The following is a 22036-nucleotide window of genomic DNA, read 5'->3' as shown; positions in this document are numbered from 1 at the left end:
GCTCGTATGCACAAAGCTTCTCAGAAAGCTCCTAACTTTTAAAAAAATCACTGCGATGATTTTTTAGAAGAAAGTAGAAATAAAAAAGTAAAATTTCTAATTTAAAAATATTAAATGGTAATGGTTTTATTTCATTTGAACATGCATCGCATAATCAGTTCCCAGTTCCACATGCCCAAAAGGAGTAGGAAGAACTCCTACCCTTCCATCTGGTACTTTTACAATCAGTAACTGTTACATTTGTTCACTTCCTGCTTTCCTAATATAGTTTAAATAACTACAAATAAAAAATATTTGCGAAGAATTTGTTAAGGAATGATAAAGGAACTTTCTGAGAGCAACTCTGATCAAGTAGGGGACAGAAATTGTAATTTCAGTGAGGAGGTGTGGTATAAATAGGTGGAAAATTATCCTGGATCCTTGTAATGAAAGGACTACATCCTGTAGCCATTCCATTACATACATGGATGCAGTAATGGGTTCTGTTATTGTGGTTTAACGTACGTGATCTGTCAACGTAAAGTTGTTGAGATACCATTATTACCATTAAGTAGTGATTCTAGTTGGTGTCATTTTAGAAACTGCTTGCCAGTCTTCCCAAAGACCCCCCAGCAGTACAGTGTGTCGTGTTACAAGGTTGCTAAATTTGACATATTTAGAGCAGCCACCAGTCCAATCAAGAGCTGATATTGACAGGCCTCCATCTGGGCTGCCTGATGACCGAGAAATCAATAAGTGGAACTGCACCCGCCAGCAGTAAATATGGAGTCCGGTATCAGTGGAGAGACTTCATCACTTTAATCACAAATAACTGCATTAAGTGTTATTATTTCATATGTACAATTATGCCTCGAGAACCTCCTACAACAACAGTAATACCATCAATATGAAGGTGATGGGACATCCATTCATTTTTTTCTCTAGTGTTCGTTCTTGTGTTTTGTTAAACATACCTTCCGTGAGAAACTTTTGCCACAAAGTGAGCAGGAAAAAGGTTTCTCTCCAGTGTGTCTTCTCATGTGTCTTATTAAAGTTATGTTCTGTGAGAAACTTTGACCACACACCGAGCAAGAAAAAGGTTTCTCTCCGGTGTGTCTTCTTGTGTGTATTTTTAAGTCGACTTTTCGATGAAATCCTCTCCCACACACCGTGCAAGGAAAGGGTTTCTCTTTGGTGTGTATTGCTGAGTGTTCTTTCAAATGTGACTGATAAAAGAATCTTTTCCCGCACACCGTGCAAGGAAAAGGTTTCTCTCCAGTGTGTGTTCTTGTGTGTCTTTTTAAAGATACGTTCATCGTGAAACTTTTACCGCACAGAGCGCAGGAAAAGGGTTTCTCTCCAGTGTGTGTTCTTGTGTGTATTTCTAAAGCACTTTTTCGATTAAATCCTCTCCCACACACGGTGCAAGGAAAAGGTTCCTCTCCGGTGTGTAGTCTCGCGTGTCTTATTAAAGTTATGTTCTGTGCGAAACCTTTACCACACACGGCGCAGGAAAAAGGTTTCTCTCCAGTGTGTGTTCTTGTGTGTATATCTAAGTCGCTTTTTCGTTTAAATGTTTTCCCACACAATGTGCAAGGGAAAGGTTTCTCTCCAGTGTGTATTCTTGTGTGTTCGTTGAAATGCAACCGATGAGAGAAGCTTTTCCCACACAGCATGCAGAGAAAAGGTTTCTCTCCAGTGTGGGTTCTGCTGTGTATTTCTAAATCCCTTTTTCGTTTAAATCTTTTCCCACACAAGGTGCAAGGAAAAGGTCTCTCGACACTGTGTATTACTGTGTGAGAGTTCAAATCTGTCCGCCGAGAGAACCTTTTATTACACACCGTGCAAGGAAAAGGTTTCTCTACGATGTGTATTTTGGTGTGTTCCATCAAATGTGACTGCTCCGGACTGATGCTGTGATCCTCCTCTTCCTCCTTAATGACGGGGGGCTGTGACACCCCCTCTTCCTCTTTAATGATGAGGGGTTGTGACACCCCCGCTTCCTCTTTAATGACGGGGGGTTGTGACACCCCCGCTTCCTCTTTAATGACGGGGGGTTGTGACACCCCCGCTTCCTCTTTAATGACAAGCGGTTGTGGATCCACATCTTCCTCTTCCTTTTTAATGTGTTCCATCCTGGAGTTCCTCAGCTGCTGCTCAGGGGGAAGATGTTCTTCACTGACGTCTGCAGGACAGGACAAAGACATATTTTAGAGAAGTTCAACCGTTTAATTAAATGCAAAAATACTTACTTATTACTTATTAGCACATTGTGCATTGCTACACATGTAAACACCTGTTTAACACTTACACAAGTTGCGAAGCCGGAGCAGTCTCCACTTGTTGACAAAGTTCTTGTTGTGACGTTCCTTGCGAGTTCTGCAAAAGCCTCCAGAAGGAGATTGTTTTAGTCACAACTTTGCAAAAGTCAAATATCCAGAATTACCTTAAAAATTCATCGGAAATGACAAAAAGTATATTACACATGATATCGTCTTCTTATCTCTTTATCGTCTCTCCGCCATCTTGTCTGTTAGTGCCATTCTTCGGCGCCGACTCCTAACATTTGGCCGCCTTAGAGCTCTCTTTAGGTCTAAGCCGCTTTGTAGCACGTAAACATTCCAAAGAAACATCTTAGAATCTAAGGAATTCTGATATTTCTCTTAGAATGACGTCACTAAGTGCTACTTTTAAGGATACTTTGGGAAAACCGGTGACAATAAAACTTTAGTTAGTGCAGGACAAAGGATGTGGCCGGGCCCCAATTCCTTTGTTTGCCTCGGGCCCACCATGGACTAAATACGCCCCTGCATGTAACAATGTACGAATTCAACAATACAACAACAGCAAAAAAAGACAAATATGAGTTAACATAAACACACGAGAATTGAAATCTATCTGGTCATGCTAGTTCCGATCCAAAACACGTGCCGTTGATCTCCATACGACGGATATTGGATTACATAAAAAATAAAAAATGAATCATCAAGGAGAAAAGCTTTCCATGATTAGTGCTAACCAAATCATGTAAAGCTTGAACACCAGAGAGTAAGAATGAAACCTAACCCACCTTTTATCACAAATAGCAGACCAACACAGGCGATCTGGTTAGCAACAAAACCCCGGATGGCTCTGTGATCCTACGAAGGACCCCGAGCTGCCCTGTAATGTGCCTGTGCCTGTATGCGCATGAATGAACAGTAAAATCAACCGATCACTTATCAACTGGACTGTATTAAGAAATGTATGATCGTTACCTTCAATTTATACCATAAAATTCAGCAATATTTACGTAATTACGAATCAACCTCTAATGTTTGAACGAATCTCATTCACTTACAAATTTAAATTGACATTAAAGCACAGAAGAGCGGGAGTTTGAATAAAGCTTTATTTCTTTGTTCGACATGAACTCATACCAGGGCCGGTTCTAGCCTTGCACATACTGCTTTTAATCCAAGCCATTTTAAGGGGAGAGTGAATGTTTTCCATAGAAAACCAAAAACCAGTCAGTTTCATGACTGCACTGGTAAATTATCCAAAGCAAACTGATTAAATGTGAGCAGTCAGAAATGTTAAGGGGGCTTTACACATATGAGGGTTGGGGGATACTTTTCGGGTTAGCTTAGTTTAGCATGCCAGTGTGGTTGCGTATATCTTCACTGATTTAATGTAAGATGCGTTTTACAATACCTGATGACAACATGGAGGTTCTGACACAGACGGGACACACCATTGGCTTTTACCGGTTGTATATCATGATACACCCCCGGGAAGGCAAACCCTGATTCTAAACCCGAGTACAGGCAAGGCTTTGGGAGTTAACCTTGAGGACACATCTGGATTGGAGTCCTAAAGGCGATTGGATTGTCGAAATCACCATCTCTCCGGCACATCCTGGACCACATACGGCAGACAGGAGAACCGTCTAGAAAGCATCCACCTTCATTGCCTACCAAGCATCCGGGGCACCACATGGCGGAATTTGGTCCCCAATCACTTTCATTTAGCATACGGAAAATATTACATTACATTGTACTTTATTTAACCCACACATTTCATTGTTACAGGAGCAGAAAGATAAAAGCAGTAAATAGCCAATACTTACACAGAGAAGATAAACAATGTACTATATACATATTAACCTAATGTATGTTTCTTGTATAAACAATAAGCATATAGTGAGCTAATACTCACTCTCTTACCATTAGGCTTACCATTAGACAAACTTGTTTGTCCGAAATCCAACTGGATGCATCCTTCCAAAAAGTTACTCCCCGCTGTGTTTTCTTACGATGTGTTTAGTCAAGCTTGGATTATTTGTAAATTGCTGACCACACATTAAACAAGAAACGTTTTTTTCTCTCGTGTGTATTCTTGTGTGTCTCGTTAAAGACATCTTCCGAGGGAAATGTTTCCCACACAGCGTGCAGGTAAAAGGTTTCTCTCCGGTGTGCATTATGGAGTGTAATTTCAAATGACTTTTTCGACTAAATCCTCTCCCGCACACCGTGCAGGGAAAAGGTTTCTCTCCGGTGTGTGTTCTTGTGTGTTTTATTAAAGATAATTTCCGGGAGAAACTTTTACCACACACCGTGCAGGGAAAAGGTTTCTCTCCGGTGTGCATCATGGAGTGTAATTTTAAATCACTTTTTCGACTAAAGCCTTTCCCGCACACAGTGCAGGGAAAAGGTTTCTCTCCAGTGTGCGTTCTTGTGTGTCGTATTAAATATATGTTCCTAGAGAAACTTTTCCCACACACCGTGCAGGGAAAAGGCTTCTCTCCACTGTGTGTCGTTGAGTGTATTTTTAGATCATTTTTTCGATTAAATCTTTTCCCACACACTGTGCAAGGAAAAGGTTTCTCTCCTGTGTGTATGATTGAGTGTTCTTTCAAATGGATCCGCTGAGAAAATGTTTTCCAGCACACTGTGCAAGGAAAAGGTTTCTCTCCAGTGTGCATTCTTGTGTGTTCCTTCAAATGCGACTGATGAGAGAATCTTTTCCCACACTCCGTGCAAGGAAACGGTTTCTCTCCAGTGTGCACTCTTGTGTGTATTTTTAAATCACCTTTTCGATTAAATCTCTTCCCACACACCGTGCAAGGAAAAGGTTTCTCTCCAGTATGTATTATTGTGTGTTCTTTCAAATGTACTCGCTGAGAGAATCTTTTACCGCAAAACAAGCAAGGAAAAGGTTTCTCTCCAGTGTGTATTTTTGTATGCGTGTTCAAATTTGTCCGCCGAGAGAACCTTTTACCACACAGCGTGCAGGGAAAAGGTTTCTCTACTGTGTGTTCTATCAAATGTGACGGCTCCTGACTGATGCTGTGATCCTCCTCTTCCTCTTTGATGTAGGGGGGCTCTGGTTCGTCCTCGCCCGCTATGATGCACTGGTGCTGTGGCTCTTCCTGCTTAATGTGGGGGGAGTGTGGCTCTCCCGCTTCCTCTTTAATGTAGGGGGGGTGTGGCCCGTCTTCGTCCTCTATGATGCGGTGGTGCTGCGGCTCTTCCTGCTTAATGTGGGGGGACTGTGGCTCTCCCTCTTCCTCTTTAATGTAGGGGGGCTGTGGCACGTCTTCATCCTCTATAATGCAGAGGTGCAGTGTCTCTTCCTGTTTAATGTCGGGGGGCTGTGGCCACTCTTCGTCCTCCTTAATGTTGTAATGCTGTGGCTCTTCCTGTTTAATGTGGGGGTGCTGTAACACCTCTTCCTCTTTAATGGTGAGGGGTTGTGGATCCACATCTTCATCTTCCTTTTTAATGTGTTCCATCCTGGGGTGCTGCTCAGGGGGAAGATGCTCTTCACTGACGTCTGCATGACAAGACAAAAGGCGTGTTTTAGAGAAGTTCAACTTTTTATTCAATGCAAAAATCCTTACATTCATTAATACAAAACATCACTGGACAATTTTGCCCAATAATTCAGCCTGGCTAAGTTTTCTAACGGCAAGAATAAACACACCTGTCTTTTTAACACAGACCCGCCCGTCGTTAGCATCGTTAGTGAAGTTGTTGATTCATGCAAACATGCGATGATGGCAAACAGGGAAATAATCTTTTTCTCAAGAGACTTCATGATGACTTCAAGGAATAAGACAAAAAGCGGTCGCTGTGTGTGACTGGCCAATCACAGAGCGTTTAGAGTGAATGCATAATGAGCATTTTCTTTAAGCAGGGATACGGATAATGGCAAAATGTACTCATTTCATACTCGTATCCGGCAAAAATTATTACTTATTTAAAACATAATCTCCCTACACTTATCTCAATCAAGAAATGGAGGACAACTTTATCATATACGCACTTAATCATTTTCCAAAATGTACCTTTAGAGGGACGTCTTCGCAGATTCTGAGTCGTAACAGTCCTTGAGGGTGGCCGACTTTCTATTGCAAGCTGGGTGGCCGCAGCGCTGTGCGTATCTTCCAGCTGTTATGAGGTGAACATTCACCATTCACCGCCACTCTGTTGTGATGAATAGTTATTTACACATTGCGCTTTGCTACACACGTCATACGTTCCTGTTTCCAACACTGCAAAGCCACTGACAGGAAGGGGGGCGCGCTCTGGTGTGACGTCACTTCCGCATTCTGTAAAAAAAAAATCCAGAAGAAGACTGTTTATAGCGACAACTTTACAAAAGTCTCCAAACTTAGCCAAAAAAATCATCGGAAAATGACGAAAAATATAATGTAGATGAAATTGTCTTGTCTCTTTATCGTCTCTCCGCCATCTTGTCTGTTCGTGCCATTCTTCGGAGCCGACTCCTAACATTCGGCCGCCTTAGAGCTCTCTTTAGGCCTAAGTCGCTTTGAAGCACGTAAATATTCCAAAGAAACATCTCAGAATCCAAGGAATTATAATATTTTTCTTAGAATGACACCACTAAGTGCTAATTTTAGTCTTTTTAGGATGCTTTGGGAATACCGGTGACAACAAAACTTTAGTGCAGGACAAAGGATGTGGCCGGGCCCCAATTCCTTTGTTTGCCTCGGGCCCACCATGGACGAAATACGCCGCTGCATGCAACAATGTGCGAATTCAACAATACAACAACAGCAAAAAAAAAAAGACAAATATGAGTTAACATAAACACACGAGAATTGAAATCTAGCTTGTCATGCTAGCTTCCATCCAGAACCGACACGTGCCGTTGATCTCCATACGACGGATATTGATTACATAAAAAAAGTATTTCATGATTTCCATGATTAGTGCTAACCAACCCATGTAAAGCCTGAACACCAGAGAGTAAGAATGAAATCTAACCAACCTTTTATCACCAAAAGCAGACCAACACAGGCGAACTGGTTAGCAACAAAACCCCGGATGGCTCTGTGATCCTACGAAGGACCCCTAGCTGCCCTGCAAGGTGCCTGTGCCTGTATGCAAAGCTTCTCAGAATGCTATCAGAATGCTCCCAACTTAGCCTAATAATTCTGAGCCTAATAATCTTATCTTAAGAGTGATTACTGAATGTTCTGATTAGGACTCTGAACAGAAATTTGTATCTTTGTAAGGAGGTGTGGTTTTATTGCATTGTATTGTATTGCATACTGTCTTGCATTCTACTCTATGTAAAATGACAATAAAGGGCATTCTGATTCAGATTCTGATGTTTGATGCCGTTTCAAGTGGAAAAAAAGAGACCACAAGGTGGCCGATGTCACCACTTTCATAAGAACCCGGCCTGCATCCCTCCAATGGAAATAGATGCTGCACAGCAACCAGGAAGTGAAAAGGCATCTCGCCACGCTGCACGAAGGTTTCACTTTGAAGGGAAATTTGAATGCATGCACACGCCCGCAAACGGGTCCACGCGCAATGCAGTTGCAGTAATACTATAGTAACTCTATTATGCAAGATTTCAAATCCAAACAGAAGCACACACACAAAAATGCATTTTTTGACAAGGTGGCCATTCTATAATCAGTCAATTTTGGTTCAGAATTGAGTGCACATAGAAGATGAGACACATTTTTGATGCTGATAGGTTTCTTTACTTGGAAAAGAGATCATCTTTTGAGTTCTAAATCAACAACAGTGTTAAAGAAGAAGATAAAAATGATAACAGTAAGTTTTGATATTGTTTAGTATGGCATTGTGATTAGTGAAAAACGTTATTCAAGTTGATACGATGATCAGAGTGATGTCTACTTCTTGTAACAGCTCGAATCTCTGAGGCAAATGAATGGAAGCTCTGAACCGCACGACTGAGCAGTCCAAAAAGCTGGAAAAGAAAGAAAAAGTTATCAAGAGCAGTTCCGATCTTAGGACATGAGGTTGTACGGCATCAACAGTGACTTTTCCCTTACTTGGTCCTGTGAGTAGAGTTCTGGTCAGTTTTTGTTGCTGAAGCTAGTTGCCTTGTTTTGTTTCGCAAAACAAAGCAGTAAACATTTGCATCACATGACCGTCAGACCTCACAATCGCTCTCCCTTTGTATCACCGCCTGCTCCTGCCTGCTTGGTCGCAAAATAACACCTAACCAATAAGCCAGAACTACTTTCTTCAGCACCACAAACTGACCAGAACGCAGGACAAAGTCCCCAGCTAGGCTGCCGATGGGGATGCCATACAACTTCACGCAGAAAAATCCACGTTCAATATCAAGTGCATTGCTTTGCTGATTAGACCCGTACCAGTTGCCATCACCGCACAACTCGCTCCAGCAGAGAATGGGGAGACCAAGGCGCTAAAATCAAAGACTGTGCCATCAGTCCAAAAAAGCATTCCATCCTGCAAGACAAAGCCACATTCGAATGAGTCCTAAAAAAACATAATATAATAATTGCATTGATTAGACAGCTTTGGCATTGGTAAATGTTTCACCTCAAAGGCATTATGGAGTCCAATCCAGGCTGGTATTTCGTTCTCTGACCGGGCCAGTTGAAAAACGACAACATTTTCCACATCGTCTCTGATTGACGCCAGATTCCCACCAATGATGTTGCAGATGCTCTGATGGGAGAAACAGAGTGAAAGTCATGATATCATTCATTTAAATCCATCAGATAGTTGGTAAGATTTCCACACTACGTCCACATGCAACCCAGGATCTTTTGGATGTAGTCCTAAATCTGATCTGTACATCCGTCATCACAATCAATCACCAAAACAAAGAGCCCAAGTGACCCGCCTGCTTCACATGTTCGGTATGGGAGTCGAGAAAGCTGACTGCTCGGCCAAAAGCCCAGACTGTCAGCCTGAGTGAGGTTTACCAACGTACACCTTTTATTACACCAAACTCTTTACTTACGTAACCCCAATAACTAATAACTCGATAACTACGTTTCTCATCACCAAAATCCCACCACAACTGGGCTGTGACGGGACCAAGTGTGGAGTAAGTCACCGTTGATACAATCCAACCCACGCAAAATAATTTGGCTAAGAAAATTCTTGACTCCTTGAAATCACCGGGATTGAGACCACAAACTGGGGTCATATTTACTTGACTTACATCGCAACTACTGTGTGAAATACTACTCGCCACTAAAACTACCATACCTCTGCATCTGAAAAATTTCTGCGGTCAGTCTGGAGGATGTAACAGCGATCATTCAACTGAGTCCAGCCTTCAGGACAGCAAACACCTACAACACAATTGTAATTTTAGGTGGGAAATAAAAAAAAAATGGTTAAATTGACAAAGTGTCACTGACAGCTACCAACCATTGTCCTTCATGAGAGGCCAAGCCCACTAGGAAGAGAGGGAAAACACAGTGACAAATAAGCAGACAGCAATAATTGAAACAGAATATCAAGCTGAGATTTGGACCTACAACTCCAGTCAACATTCCACTGATCCCGCAAAGCAGGAAGAACACACGAAGGGCAAATGCCATCTGTGCAATACAAACAAATATCCTCATGTTAAATACAATATATCACATCAAACGGCTAGAAAAGTAGAATGTTACGTTTTGTCATGTTACGTTTTGTCGTCTTACCTTTGCAGCGGTGATGCTTGATGCTGAGGAAACGAAAGAGGTCTCCTTTTATATACCAACTTGACCCAACCCTGGAATGTTCTATACCTTCTTTATGCCAGTCGTTCAACAAGGAAATAAATAATTCAACACACAAGTTGACACAAATTATAGGTTTGTAATGACCCTATTAACCTTGGCTCACTTTGAGACCCAAACAATTAAACAGATTCTTGTTTTCTTGCCAAAATGTCTTCATTTTGTGGGGCCCAAAACGACCCAAAACAAAAGGACAGGCAGTAAGAGCTGCAACAATCTGTCAACTGAATTACTGGTCATTCCCAGAAACCAGGACTCCCTCTGCTCAGGACCACCAAGAGCATGCGGATACATCTCAGTACAATACTATCGTCAATCCCATTCCATAGCATCCATTCGATTCTGATGCTGATGCGTTTTACTTGAACATTTCTTGATACTAAAGAGCACAAACTATTTTATAATATATAACATATATTTTATGTTTACACACTTTGACTGGCTATCGGCTGTTAGCTAACAAGTTTTCTAGCTTTTGGTCTTCTGTAAATTCATTTTGTCTTGAAAACAACTGTACAAAAGTAATGAATTAGTATACCAACGAGACCTGCAACCAGCATAACCAGCATGACCTGCATGAAACCACAACGTATGCTGGCAGCTGGTCTATGCTGGCTTTTTTTCCTGCAGGGATGACATTGGATTGTATTATGCTAATGCTAGTGTTACATGTTTGATTTCTTACAGTACATTAGGAAAGACGTTTGGGTAGTTTTAAAATATGGCAAGATACTGCAACTATTACATGTTATCATCAGTGTACGCGTTAATGCATGATCACAGCACGGATATCAAACCATGCAACGTTGTTAGAGGGTTTTTTTTTTTAGAGGGCATCATCGTCAAAATAGGTGTGTCCCAATGACGTGTGTGGTTAGCTAAGTCACATGAGGTTATTTTCTCAGTTCATAATGCACAGAAAAAGGAAATAAATGTGTTCGTGTTTCAAATAAGGATTGTAAATGATGTACAACTCCCTTCCAAACAACTTTACATGTGTTTCTGGTGTTTTCATCCGCCCCAAAATGTGCCCCAACATCTCGTGATGTGAAGGTACAAACTAATTACATGAAGCACACATCTGGGGAAAATACACAACATTCATGCTCGGGTGATGAATGACACACCCATCAACAACAGGTGTCTACTATATAAAAACAATTAGATAATTAATGGTTGTGAAACAAACATGCTTCACCTTTCTGGTTTAGAGTGCTGTAATTGGCTGCAGTCTAGTATGTTCCCAGACGAGGCGGAGTACACCGTGGACTGGTTGCATATAGACAAACAACCATTCACATTCATACCTATGAACAATTTGGAGTCTGCAATTAACCTAGCATTTTTTTTTCGAGGAAATGTTACGATGCAAAATTTCCCACCCTTTGTATTGAGTTGCGGACTCCTATAGAACAGGGATACAGAGCATTATAGTTCTTCTAGTTCTTCAGTACTGGACCTCTTTGGAAAGTAAATTCTGGATAGATCGGATAATCGGTCCAAACAGAGGCCTTCGGTTGCAATATAATATTTTGATCCATGTTGTAAATGAGTCGCCAGAGCCAAATTACTGTTGAATTCTGTACCCAAATTTTGCAGTTTACTCTATCAAATGCTTTCTCAGCATCTAATGAAAGGATTGTGGTTTCTAAATTACGGATGATGGAGTGATCAATCAAATTGATTAGATGGCGTACATTGCTAGCCGAGTGTATTATACGAGGAGTAACTTTTTCTAGTCTTTTATCTCAAACTTTACACATTATTTCAAGATCCGCATTAGTCGGTGAAATTGTGGTCCGTCTGGTCCTGACGCTTCCGTATTCGACATCCGCTGTCGATCCACGTCTAAGTTTGTCACCTGTTGGCTAATTCTACGGTGTTGAGAAATGTTTCAGAGTCTAATCACATTTTGTCCATAGTTAACTCAGAATTAATTGCATTTAATTGCAGATGTATGAAGTTTTTATTTATAAGTAAGGTACAAACTGCGTCCCTGGTTTCTGGGAATGATCAGTAATTCAGTTGACAGATCGTTGCAGCTCTTACTGCTTTTCCTTTTGTTTCGGGGTCAAAATGAAGACACTTTAGCAAGAAAACAAGAATCTGTGTAATTGTTTGGGTCTCAAGGTGAGCCAAGGTTAACAGGGTCATTATAAACCTATAATTTGTGTCAACTTGTGTTTTGAATGATTTATTTCCTTGTTAAAGACAGCGCATACCACGGTCATAAAGAAGGTATAGAACATTCCAGGGTTGCGTAAAGTTGGTATATAAAAGGAGACCTCTTTCGTTTCCTCAGTATCAAGCATCACCGCTGCAAAGGTAAGACGACAAAACGTAACATGACAAAACGTAACATTCTACTTTTCTAGCCGTTTGATGTGATATATTGTATTTAACATGAGGATATTTGTTTGTATTGCACAGATGGCATTTGCCCTTCGTGTGTTCTTCCTGCTTTGCGGGATCAGTGGAATGTTGACTGGAGTTGTAGGTCCAAATCTCAGCTTGATATTCTGTTTCAATTATAGCTGCCTGCTTATTTGTCACTGTGTTTTCCCTCTCTTCCTAGTGGGCTTGGCCTCTCATGAAGGACAATGGTTGGTAGCTGTCAGTGACACTTTGTCAATGTAACCATTTTTTAAAATTTCCCACCTAAAATAACAATTGTGTTGTAGGTGTTTGCTGTCCTGAAGGCTGGACTCAGGTGAATGATCGCTGTTACATCCTCCAGACTGACCGCAGAAATTTTTCAGATGCAGAGGTATGGTAGTTTTTTTTTATTGGGGAGTAGTATTTCACACAGTAGTTGCGATGTAGGTCAAGTAAATATGACCCCAGTTTGTGGTCTCAATCCCGGTGATTTCAAGGAGTCAAGAATTTTCTTAACCAAATTATTTTTGCGGAGGTTGTATTTTAACAAAGCGGTGCAGCCCATCAACGGTGACTTACTCCACACTGGGATTTTGGTGATGAGAAACGTAGTTATCGAGTTATTAGTTATTGGGGTTACGTAAGTAAAGAGTTTGGTGTAATAAAAGGTGTACGTTGGTAAACCTCACTCAGGCTGACAGTCTGGGCTTTTGGCCGAGCCGTCAGCTTTCTCGACTCCCATACCGAACATGTGAAGCAGGCGGGTCACTTGGGCTCTTTGTTTTGGTGATTGATTGTGATGACGGATGTACAGATCGGATTTAGGACTACATCCAAAAGATCCTGGGTTGCATGTGGACGTAGTGTTTGTCAAAAGTGGAAATCTTACCAACTATCTGATGGATTTAAATGAATGATATCATGACTTTCACTCTGTTTCTCCCATCAGAGCATCTGCAACATCATTGGTGGGAATCTAGCGTCAATCAGAAACGCTGTGGAAAATTTTGTCGTTTTTGAAGTGGCCCGGTCAGGGGAATCAGTGCCAGCCTGGATTGGACTCCATAATGCCTTTGAGGTGAAAGTTTACCAGCGCCAAAGCTGTCTAATTAATACAATTATTTACTGGAAGTGGATGAAATTGTATGCAGTCGTTACTTTTAGGACTCATTCGAATGTGGCTTTGTCTTGCAGGATGAAATGCTTTTTTGGACTGATGGCACAGTCTTTGATTTTAACCTCGTCTCCGGCCAATTCGCTGCTGGAGCGAGTTGTGCGGTGATGGCAACTGGTACGGGTCTGATCAGCAAAGCAATGCACTTGATATTGAACGTAATGTCATTCTTAAAGGGATAGTTTGGATTTTTCTACATGAAGTTGTATGGCATCCCCATCGGCAGCGTAGCTCATCAACGGTGACTTACCCCCCCTCTTTGTCCTGCGTTCTGGTCAGTTTGTGGTGCTCAAGAAAGTAGTTCTGGCTTGTTGGTTAGGTGTTATTTTCTTCTGACCAGAACTCTGCTCACAGGACCAAGTAAGGGAAAAGTCACTGTTGATGCCGTACAACCTCATGTCCGAAGATCGGAACTGCTCTTGATAACTTTTTCTTTCTTTTCCAGCTTTTTGGACTCCTGTGTCGTGCGGATCAGAGCTTCCATTCGTTTGCCTCAGAGAGTCGACCTGTTACAAGAAGTAGACATCACTCTGATCATCTAATCAACTTAAATAATGGTTTTCTTTTGTTCATTTGGAACTCAAAAGATGATCTCTCTTACAAATAAAGAAACCTATCAGCATCAAAAGTGTGTCTCATCTTCTATGTGCACTCAAAATTGACTGATTATAGAATGGCCACCTTGTCAAGAAATGTCTTGTTGTGTGTGTGCTTCTGCTTTGTGGCAAGTATTTTAAAATCTCGCATGAGAGTGATCTTCCAGAATCATAAGAAATATGACCTCAGAGCAATACCGTAGCAAAGGAAACAGGAAGAGATCCAGCATTGAGTGCTGAGCGTATTACGTCGACGTCAAGGCCAGATGAGATGTGCTGCCCTGTTTTCATGAAGCGCCTTTTTACAAAGACATTTTAGGGGGCGTTTCATCCCGCAGACAGCACGAAAGGCCCAGGAAGAAAAAGTACTTTACAACAGTGCTTGTCAAATATTTGGGGGAGAGGTTTTCATTTTAATACCGAACTCCCGAACATGTACAAATTGATGGTACTCAACATGTTCTTCTTCTTTTACTTCTTGCATTTTTCTAGTTTCGGTTTCAAGTTCAGTCTGTACATTACAGATAAATGGATAAATATGATCACTTTCTCTAGTATTTCTAGTATCAGGGTGGCGCAAAAGGGCGGTGACTTCTGGCCATCTCATTTCAGCCGCAGAAAAGGTACGAAAAAATGTCGGCTTACCCAACTGCCTGGCCATCGCGTGGAGCTCCTGCTGAGCTTTCTCCCAGTATGCTGGCGTTCCTCGGAGCAGCTGCATGAATTGGTCGCTTCCCTGTTCTCTATGAGCCGCTCCAACTCCTCTTTGCGCCGGTCTGGCCCATCTGTGGATCAACAAGCTCCAGCTTCCTCCGCTTCTGTGGCATGCTGTTAACGGGAAAGACAAAAACACAAACCACTTCCCAACACTTTAAGTTGAATATACAACATTAGTGCATAGTGGGACGCATAAATGGCTTCTGTGACTCTGAAAGCAACAAAAACATCCTGCAGGTCAGCTGTTCAGGAATCCACCCAGTGCTAGCCTGGTTAGCTGATGTTAGGGAGAAAGTGGCGGACCCCTGTAGAGATGGTTGAAGCTGCCCTACCTGGCCGAGAATATGCAGAGAAGTGTACCCTCAGAACTGTCCAACTTGGGTATCTCACCAGAAGACTCAGGTCCTACTGTTATAGCTCAGAGGGTCGGTGAGGCACACAAACCCTCCTGACCACAATGGTCGGCAAGCTGTGAAAGCGCCTGAGAGGTCCACCACAATCACTATTATGCCTGTGTTATTAAATCACTTTCACTTAGCATACTATTATTAATATTACATTACATTGTATTTTATTTAACCCACACATTTGAATGTTACAGGAGCAGAAAGATACAAAAAGCACAAAATAGCCAATAGCTAAACAGAAAAGATAAACAATCTACTATCCACACATTTTCTTATATGTACAATAACTGTATTTTGAGCTAATACTCGCTGACTTACCATTGGGCAAACAATTGATTGTAGTACTTCTGAAATCCAACTGGATGCATCCTTTCAAAAAGTTACTCCCCGCTGTGTTTTCTTACGATGTGTTTCGTCAAGCTTGGATTATTTGTGAATCGCTGACCACACTTTGAACAAGAAAAGTTTTTTTCTCGACTGTGAATTCTTGTGTGTCTTATTAAAGACATCTTCCGAGGGAAATGTTTACCGCACAGCGTGCAGGGAAAAGGTTTCTCTCCAGTGTGCATCATAGAGTGTACTTTTAAGTCACTTTTCCGGCTAAATCCTCTCTCACACACCGTGCAAGGAAAAGGTTTCTCTCCCGTGTGTATTGTTGTGTGTTCTTTCAACTTGACCTGCTGAGAGAATCTTTTACCACACAGCACACAAGGAAAAGGTTTCTCTCCAGTGTGTATTTTTGTGTGTTCTTTCAAATGTGACTGATAAGAGAATCTTTTCCCACACAGCATGCAAGAAAAAGGTTTCTCTCCAGTGTGTGTTCTTGTGTGTTTTATTAAATATATGTTCCTAGAGAAACTTTTCCCACACACCGTGCAGGGAAAAGGTTTCTCTCCTGTGTGCGTTGTTGTGTGTATTTTTAAATCACTTTTTCGATTAAATCCTCTCCCACACACTGTGCAAGGAAAAGGTTTCTCTCCGGTGTGTATTGTTGTGTGTTCTTTCAAATGTACGCGCTGAGAGAATCTTTTACCACACACCGTGCAAGGAAAAGGTTTCTCTCCAGTGTGTATTCTTGTGTGTTCTTTGAAATGTAAGAGATGAGAGAATCTTTTCCCACACAGCGTGCAGAGAAAAGGTTTCTCTCCAGTGTGTGTTCTTGTGTGCGTTGTTAAATCACTTTTTCTTTTAAAACTTCTCGCGCACACCGTACAAGAAAAAGGTTTCTCTTCAGTGTGTATGATTGTGTGTTCTTTCAGATGTGACCGCTGAGAGAATCTTTTACCACACAGCATGCAAGGAAACGGTTTCTCTCCAGTGTGTATTTTTGTGTGTTTGTTCAAATTTGACCGCCGAGAGAACCTTTTACCGCACAGCGTGCAAGGAAAAGGTTTCTCTACAATTTGCACTTGTGTGTCTTCTTTCAAATGTACCTGCTGAGATAATTGTGTGCCAGTGTGACGTGTCGTATCAGCTTCAGCATCGTCATCATCCGTGTCATGAGAGTGTGATGTCGTGTCGTCGCTATCTGACCGCGGAGGTAAGAGGTTGTGTGCATGTGATCCTTCACAGCGATCTCCATCAGCTTCTGTTATGTGTTGAGTCCAGCTGCTGCTCGAAGGCTCTGCCTCTCTCTTCTCCTCACTTTGATCTTCATTATCTTCACTCTTCACGGTCACGACAATCACTGGGAACTCATCCAGTCCTTTAGGATGCTCTCCCTCCTGACTGATGCTGTGATCCTCCTCTTCCTCTTTAATGTAGGGGAGCTGTGGCTCTTCCTCTTTAATGATGAAGGGTTGTGGATCCATATTCTCCTCTTCTTTCTTAAAGTGGTCCATCCTGGAGTTCCTCGCCTGCTGCTCAGGGGGAAGATGTTCTTCACGGATGCCTGCAGGGCAAGACAAAGACGTGCTTTACATTAGTACACCACCTGTGTTGAAATAGTGAATGGCGTTCTTTCACCCTAAACGTACCAATGTCAAATACATCTTTTGTTTTGCTACACGTGCCATTGAATGTTTTCTCCAGTAAAGTGATGTTGAAAATGAATAAATATTACTGCACATGTCGACAGTAACACATGTTCATTTGCAGTAGTTGGGTAGTTTGCCAAAACAAATTATCTGCGTCTTTCCGTCATCTTGTCTGTTAGTACCATTCTTCGTCTTTTTAAAACTCCTCCTCCAGACCACTGCTAGCGTTTTGCCGCCTTAGGAACTCTCTTAAGGCCTAAGCCGCTTTGTAAATAACATTTAGTTTGCTTACCGTGGGCCCCCAAAGGACCAAATACGCTCCTGAATGTAAGAATATTTACAAGAAAAGTATGCTAGTAGCGATCCGACACGTGCCGTTGATCTCCACAGGACGGATAGTAGAGTACATACAAAATGAACCTTCACGGATAAAAAGCTTTATACGAGTAGTGCTAATACATTAATATGACATATAAACATGAGAGAGTACGAATAATACCCACCTTTTATTACCAATTCCAGACCAACATATACGAGCTGTTCAACAACAAATCCCCGGATGGTGCTGTGATCCTACGAAGGACCCTTAGCTGCCTTGCAAGGTGCCTGTGCCAGTATGCACAAAGTTTCTTAGAAAGCGCCGAAGTGAGCCTAAAAATTAATCGAAAGGATTAGTTTAAGTGTGATTAAGGAACTTTCTGAGAGCAACGTTTAGCAAGGAGGGGACAGAAATAGTGTTCTTAGTGAGGAGGTGTGGTTGACCCCAATTGCTAGGTATGACGCAGTCTTTTAAGAGCTGTGATTGGTTGGAACAAAAACGTGCTCCGGGCTCCTCGTAATAAATTAACAGTAAAATCAAACCAATACTTATAGCCTGGACTGTATTACTAAAACTCGGCAAATTGAAAGCAATGTCAAAATGGAGAGCATAGAAGCGTATTCAGGAGCAATGTCTCATTTTACTGATGCCCAGTGACCAAAATACTAAATATAACTTTTTTTTAACCAATGAGCCATAGTAAATCACAAAACAGCAATCATTTATTATTTCTTTTTTTTTTTTTTTTTTTTTAAAAACAACGATATAGTGAGGAGTGACCGTGATATAGAGATGGACGACCGTATATGACGGACCGACAGACAGCCAAGAGCAGGGTTACAAAATCTTCACAATCCAGCCTCGATCATTTGGACTTGTACTGAGAATCAACTGCTATTTTTTTTAATGAATGTTAATTAATTTATTTGAAAATGTAATTTGTGTTTTACTCACCAGTATGGCATTCGGTTTAGATTTCAGTGAATAAACTACTTACTGATAGTCTAAATACAGTACCCAAGCTGCAGTAAATACCATTATTGGGCTAAAGCAGTAGAAAATTTAATTCAGGTTTACAACATAAGAAGCTCCATTATCAGTCTAAACATGATTAATCCAGCATGTAACAAAAAAAAGCACAATCATACAAGCACATGTCATATGCACACTATTTAACTACAATCTTACAGTATAGGATGGACAATACATCAATACTCTTTTTAAAACAATATGTACATGATTCCTTCCTCCAGTGAAAAATCATATCCCAGGTCAGAGAAATCCAAATCGAGTGACGATGCAGGAAACAAGAACCTGACTGTGGAGTTCACAAGCTCCTATTTTGACTTCCTTCGTTTGGCCTGGGTAGGACTGGCTCCAGTTTCTGTGGGAATTTTGGGAAGATGTGTCATGTGGTTGAGCATAGTTCAAGTGTATAAGTCAACATTCAGATGGAGGTTTATTTGATTTATGGTACCTTTTACAGCAGCAGTTGTCCCAGGCCGAGCTGATCTCTTCCGAACACCGCTGTCTACTGCTGGCTCTTCCTCCACCTCCTTCTCTGCTCGGGAGCTGCGTCTGCTCGGACCCTTGGGCTTCTCCGCAGCAGCTCTGGGAATAGCAGATAGAAGAACGACAAACGAGAAAGAAAACAATAAAAACAGTATTATTTAAGAGGCGAGTTCAACTCAACACTACTCAGGAAGTTCAAAAATACCGCACAGGACTCTGCTGTTTTTCCTCATCTACCACAGATATTGTCCATCTTCATCCTGACAGCTCCACTATGTCAACATGATGAACACTGCTTGTGTCTTTGCAGTGCAAACATGTTCAAATACATACCTTGGGACTAAGTTGATGGGCGTCTTTCTTTTCTTTGCCCATCTGTGATAGAAGTGGAAAAACAGCTGTAAACTATCAACTGTGCTGAAACAAACATGGCTTCACTTCCAAACCATATCCAAACAATCCCCCCCCAAAAAAAGAGATGAGGCCATGAAACTCAGTGGAGTTGTACCACTTCCTTGATGCTAGGCTGTAATTTGGTTCACGTGAGACATGCATTAGTATCGGTGGTTTGTCGCATGCTAATCATACATACCAAGTGCTGAGGCCACGAGGCTCATTGATTTCACCATGTACCCCCTTGGCCAACCACAAAGTCTCCCTGAATTTCAGTAGAGTTAGAAATGTCCACGCATTTCTTCTTCAAAAGCGAAAGTCTTAAAGGGGACCTATTATGCTCATTTTTCGGCCCTTTCGACTCCTATAAGGCAGCTACACACCATAACCAGCACAGAAAGCGTTCTAGTTCTTCCAGAATCTGCACCTATTCAGCTGTATTTCTTTGCATTTCCTGGCTCACGGTCTGTTTTAATGTATTCCACCCAAACTTCTTTCAGGACTCACTTCCAAATGCGCAAATCTGAAACCTTGGCATGGTTTAACACAAGAATACAACATTGTAACTACATTTATAGGACACAAAAGTGGAAAAAGCATAACAGGTCCCCTTTAAGGAAAGGCCAAATTTGTTGATATGAATAACAAGGAACACCTGGGTAGATCCCAGCTACTTATTAGTGAAAGCCAAGTAATTATTAAACAGTCAAACAATACTTAAGCTATGAGGACTCTTACCCCTGATCAGGACCTGTCAATACTTCTTCACCTGAATAAGAAAAAAATGTTAGTCAATTTGTTCCAAAGGAGATCATGTGAGAGTCCTCCTTAGTGTCTAATGACACACTCACTTGTCTTCTCACTAGCAACAGGCTCTTGCGAAGCTTCGGGATGAATACATTCTGAGGGGAAAAAGGGAATCAATATACATTCATATTGAACAAACAGGAAATAATCTATTGCTTAGCTATTATTAAAAAACACAATAACAATGTCATAAGGAATAATAGACCATAACATACGTACATTTTGATATGCTATAATTTGCCCTAATTGGACCAAGAGTTAGGCCAGAGTTTGAGGATTAAGAGATGTTTACCTGGTATGGTCTGAACAGTGTCAGCAGGAGCCACCACTTGTGTAATGGCAGGCTCAAAAGACAGAGGTCCAGCCTGAGAAAAAGGAACTCCGCTGACATTAGCAACAGGAGATGGATTTGTGGGTGGGCCATCCTGAATAGATCCTGGCACGGCGACAATTGGAACAACAGATGGTACTGAATTTTGCACAGCAGTAACTGTAGAGAGCAAGGTAGCCGAGGAGACCGCAGTGGTGGTATCAACTACAGTGACGTGGGGATTTGGAGAAGTTACAGTGTGTGCGAGGTTTGACACTGAAGCTAAAGTAGGCATGGGGGCTTGGGAAGAAACAGCAAGTTGACCAGGAAGTGTCATATAGGAGGACACTGTTGCTGGGGTAACGTTGGGAGCAGCAACAGTAGTGTAGGCCAATACAGGCATCACATGGGGTGCAGAAGCCACAATGGGTGGCTGAGCGGGTATTTTAGAATCAGCTGTTGCTGAGTGCGCTATGGTTCCCTGCGTCAGCTTACTTTTTATTTGAGAAGTGGAAACCGGAGGCATAGGGCCCTTTCGAAGTGGATTGACACTGCTCGGAATCGAACAGGGAGGAGATGCAATGGTAGGCTGAAAGGGGGAGGATGCTGATGAGCTTGAGTAAGAAGACGGCTGGCTCACTGGGAGAGTTGATTTCAGAGCAGAAGTTGCTTCACCTACATTTTCTATTTTAAGAGTCCCATGAGTGATTTGCTGAGGTACCGGAGGAGCACCTATTGGTGTGGATGAGGACACACTCGTAGCAGTTTGAAGTTGTCCTACAGTGCTTCGGGAAGGTTGAGAGGTGGTGATGTTCCCCCCTGACGACTGTGTGGCACTCGGGGCAGTAGAAAGTTGGATGTTAGCAGCAGACACTTGAACAGATCCCACCATAGTGACTGACTGAGATACTACTGTGGTATTGGATGACACGGATGTACTTGGTACTTGAAAAATTGGGTTGATAAAAACAGGGGTGGTGGTGATAAACTGAGGCGGTCGAGTGACAGGTGTCTGATGCCGGATATCCTGTGGTCGAATATTCTTGTTTGGGAGAGCTACCATTGTGGGTACCACAGATGGAGCAACTTGAGAGGCGGGGGCAGAAGTGATTGGGTTAGGCGTGACAAATACAGTGATCTGGTTCGGCGAAATCGAACTCGATGAAGCAGGAATTTGAATGACTGAGTGAACATTTGTTACAGGTTTAGGGCCCATGCCGGGTTTGAGATTCAAACTGGCTTGGTTGGGACTACAAGTCACGTTAGAACTGGCACTTACAGCTAAAGAAAGATTACAATGGGTGGAAGTAATCGGGATGGTGCTGACACCCTGGGCAACACTGGTGTTACTTAAGGTTGAACAAAGGGTGCCACTTACATTTAGACTGGAACTGACACCAGGAGAGGACAAAGGGTTTTGCGTATGGGTGGGAGTGG

General features: G+C 42.0%; 4 protein-coding genes across 16 annotated transcripts in view; 1 reads left to right on the top strand and 3 right to left on the bottom strand.

Moving 5' to 3' along the window:
- Positions 1 to 773: 773 nt before the first annotated feature.
- LOC131137687 (uncharacterized) lies at positions 774 to 3165 on the bottom strand. Its single transcript, XM_058085921.2, has 3 exons — positions 3050 to 3165; positions 2291 to 2368; positions 774 to 2164 (listed from the first exon to the last, which is right to left on the bottom strand). The coding sequence occupies exon 3, from the start codon at positions 2112 to 2114 to the stop codon at positions 921 to 923; it is 1194 nt and encodes a 397-aa protein (XP_057941904.2). The 5' UTR covers positions 2115 to 2164; positions 2291 to 2368; positions 3050 to 3165; the 3' UTR covers positions 774 to 920.
- An 837-nt stretch (positions 3166 to 4002) lies between these two features.
- Positions 4003 to 17912, bottom strand: LOC131137730 (snaclec EMS16 subunit beta-like). Of its 7 annotated transcripts, XM_078797765.1 has the most exons (7): positions 14804 to 15633; positions 9767 to 9829; positions 9657 to 9684; positions 9492 to 9577; positions 8814 to 8942; positions 8624 to 8720; positions 7946 to 8211 (listed from the first exon to the last, which is right to left on the bottom strand). In XM_078797765.1, the coding sequence occupies exons 2-7, from the start codon at positions 9827 to 9829 to the stop codon at positions 8135 to 8137; spliced, it is 480 nt and encodes a 159-aa protein (XP_078653891.1). In that variant the 5' UTR covers positions 14804 to 15633; the 3' UTR covers positions 7946 to 8134. The 7 variants fall into 7 exon arrangements, 4 of the variants coding, with proteins under 4 accessions (XP_078653889.1, XP_078653888.1, XP_078653890.1 ...); XM_078797763.1 differs by lacking the exons at positions 7946 to 8211; positions 8624 to 8720; positions 8814 to 8942; ... (1 more) ...; positions 9657 to 9684; positions 9767 to 9829 and adding exons at positions 4003 to 5793; positions 6308 to 6446; positions 6531 to 6571 and having other exon boundaries at positions 14804 to 15636; XR_013630108.1 differs by lacking the exons at positions 7946 to 8211; positions 8624 to 8720; positions 8814 to 8942; ... (1 more) ...; positions 9657 to 9684; positions 9767 to 9829 and adding exons at positions 6314 to 6571; positions 17762 to 17912 and having other exon boundaries at positions 14804 to 15356; positions 15601 to 17173.
- Positions 12333 to 14178, top strand: LOC131136816 (galactose-specific lectin nattectin-like). Its single transcript, XM_058084077.2, has 7 exons — positions 12333 to 12337; positions 12443 to 12505; positions 12588 to 12615; positions 12694 to 12779; positions 13338 to 13466; positions 13583 to 13679; positions 14008 to 14178. Exons 2-7 carry the CDS (start codon positions 12443 to 12445, stop codon positions 14082 to 14084), a joined length of 480 nt encoding a protein of 159 aa, XP_057940060.2. The 5' UTR covers positions 12333 to 12337; the 3' UTR covers positions 14085 to 14178.
- Positions 17913 to 18026: 114 nt separating the features above from the next.
- ncoa6 (nuclear receptor coactivator 6) overlaps positions 18027 to 22036 on the bottom strand; it is a 12587-nt gene continuing 8577 nt past the window's right edge. For 3 of the 7 annotated variants that reach the window (XM_058085201.2, XM_078797761.1, XM_078797757.1), the window contains 6 exons: positions 20582 to 22036; positions 20334 to 20384; positions 20221 to 20251; positions 19423 to 19464; positions 19055 to 19188; positions 18027 to 18961 (listed from right to left, as the gene is read on the bottom strand). The exon at positions 20582 to 22036 is cut by the window's right edge and continues 1450 nt beyond it. In XM_058085201.2, coding sequence (XP_057941184.2) covers positions 18915 to 18961; positions 19055 to 19188; positions 19423 to 19464; positions 20221 to 20251; positions 20334 to 20384; positions 20582 to 22036 — 1760 coding nt within the window. In that variant the 3' untranslated portion in view covers positions 18027 to 18914. Of the gene's footprint in view, positions 18962 to 19054; positions 19189 to 19294; positions 19465 to 20220; positions 20252 to 20333; positions 20385 to 20581 lie in introns of those variants that run through there. The other 4 variants (XM_078797758.1, XM_078797760.1, XM_078797759.1 and 1 more) reach the window with 4 other exon arrangements.

This window comes from Doryrhamphus excisus, linkage group LG17, assembly GCF_037039965.1.
Source record: "Doryrhamphus excisus strain RoL-2023G ecotype Guam linkage group LG17, RoL_Dexc_Guam_v1.1, whole genome shotgun sequence".
Taxonomy (NCBI): domain Eukaryota; kingdom Metazoa; phylum Chordata; class Actinopteri; order Syngnathiformes; family Syngnathidae; genus Doryrhamphus; species Doryrhamphus excisus.
Note: the sequence above shows the minus strand (reverse complement) of the source record. Positions and strands in the feature narration are given on the sequence as shown.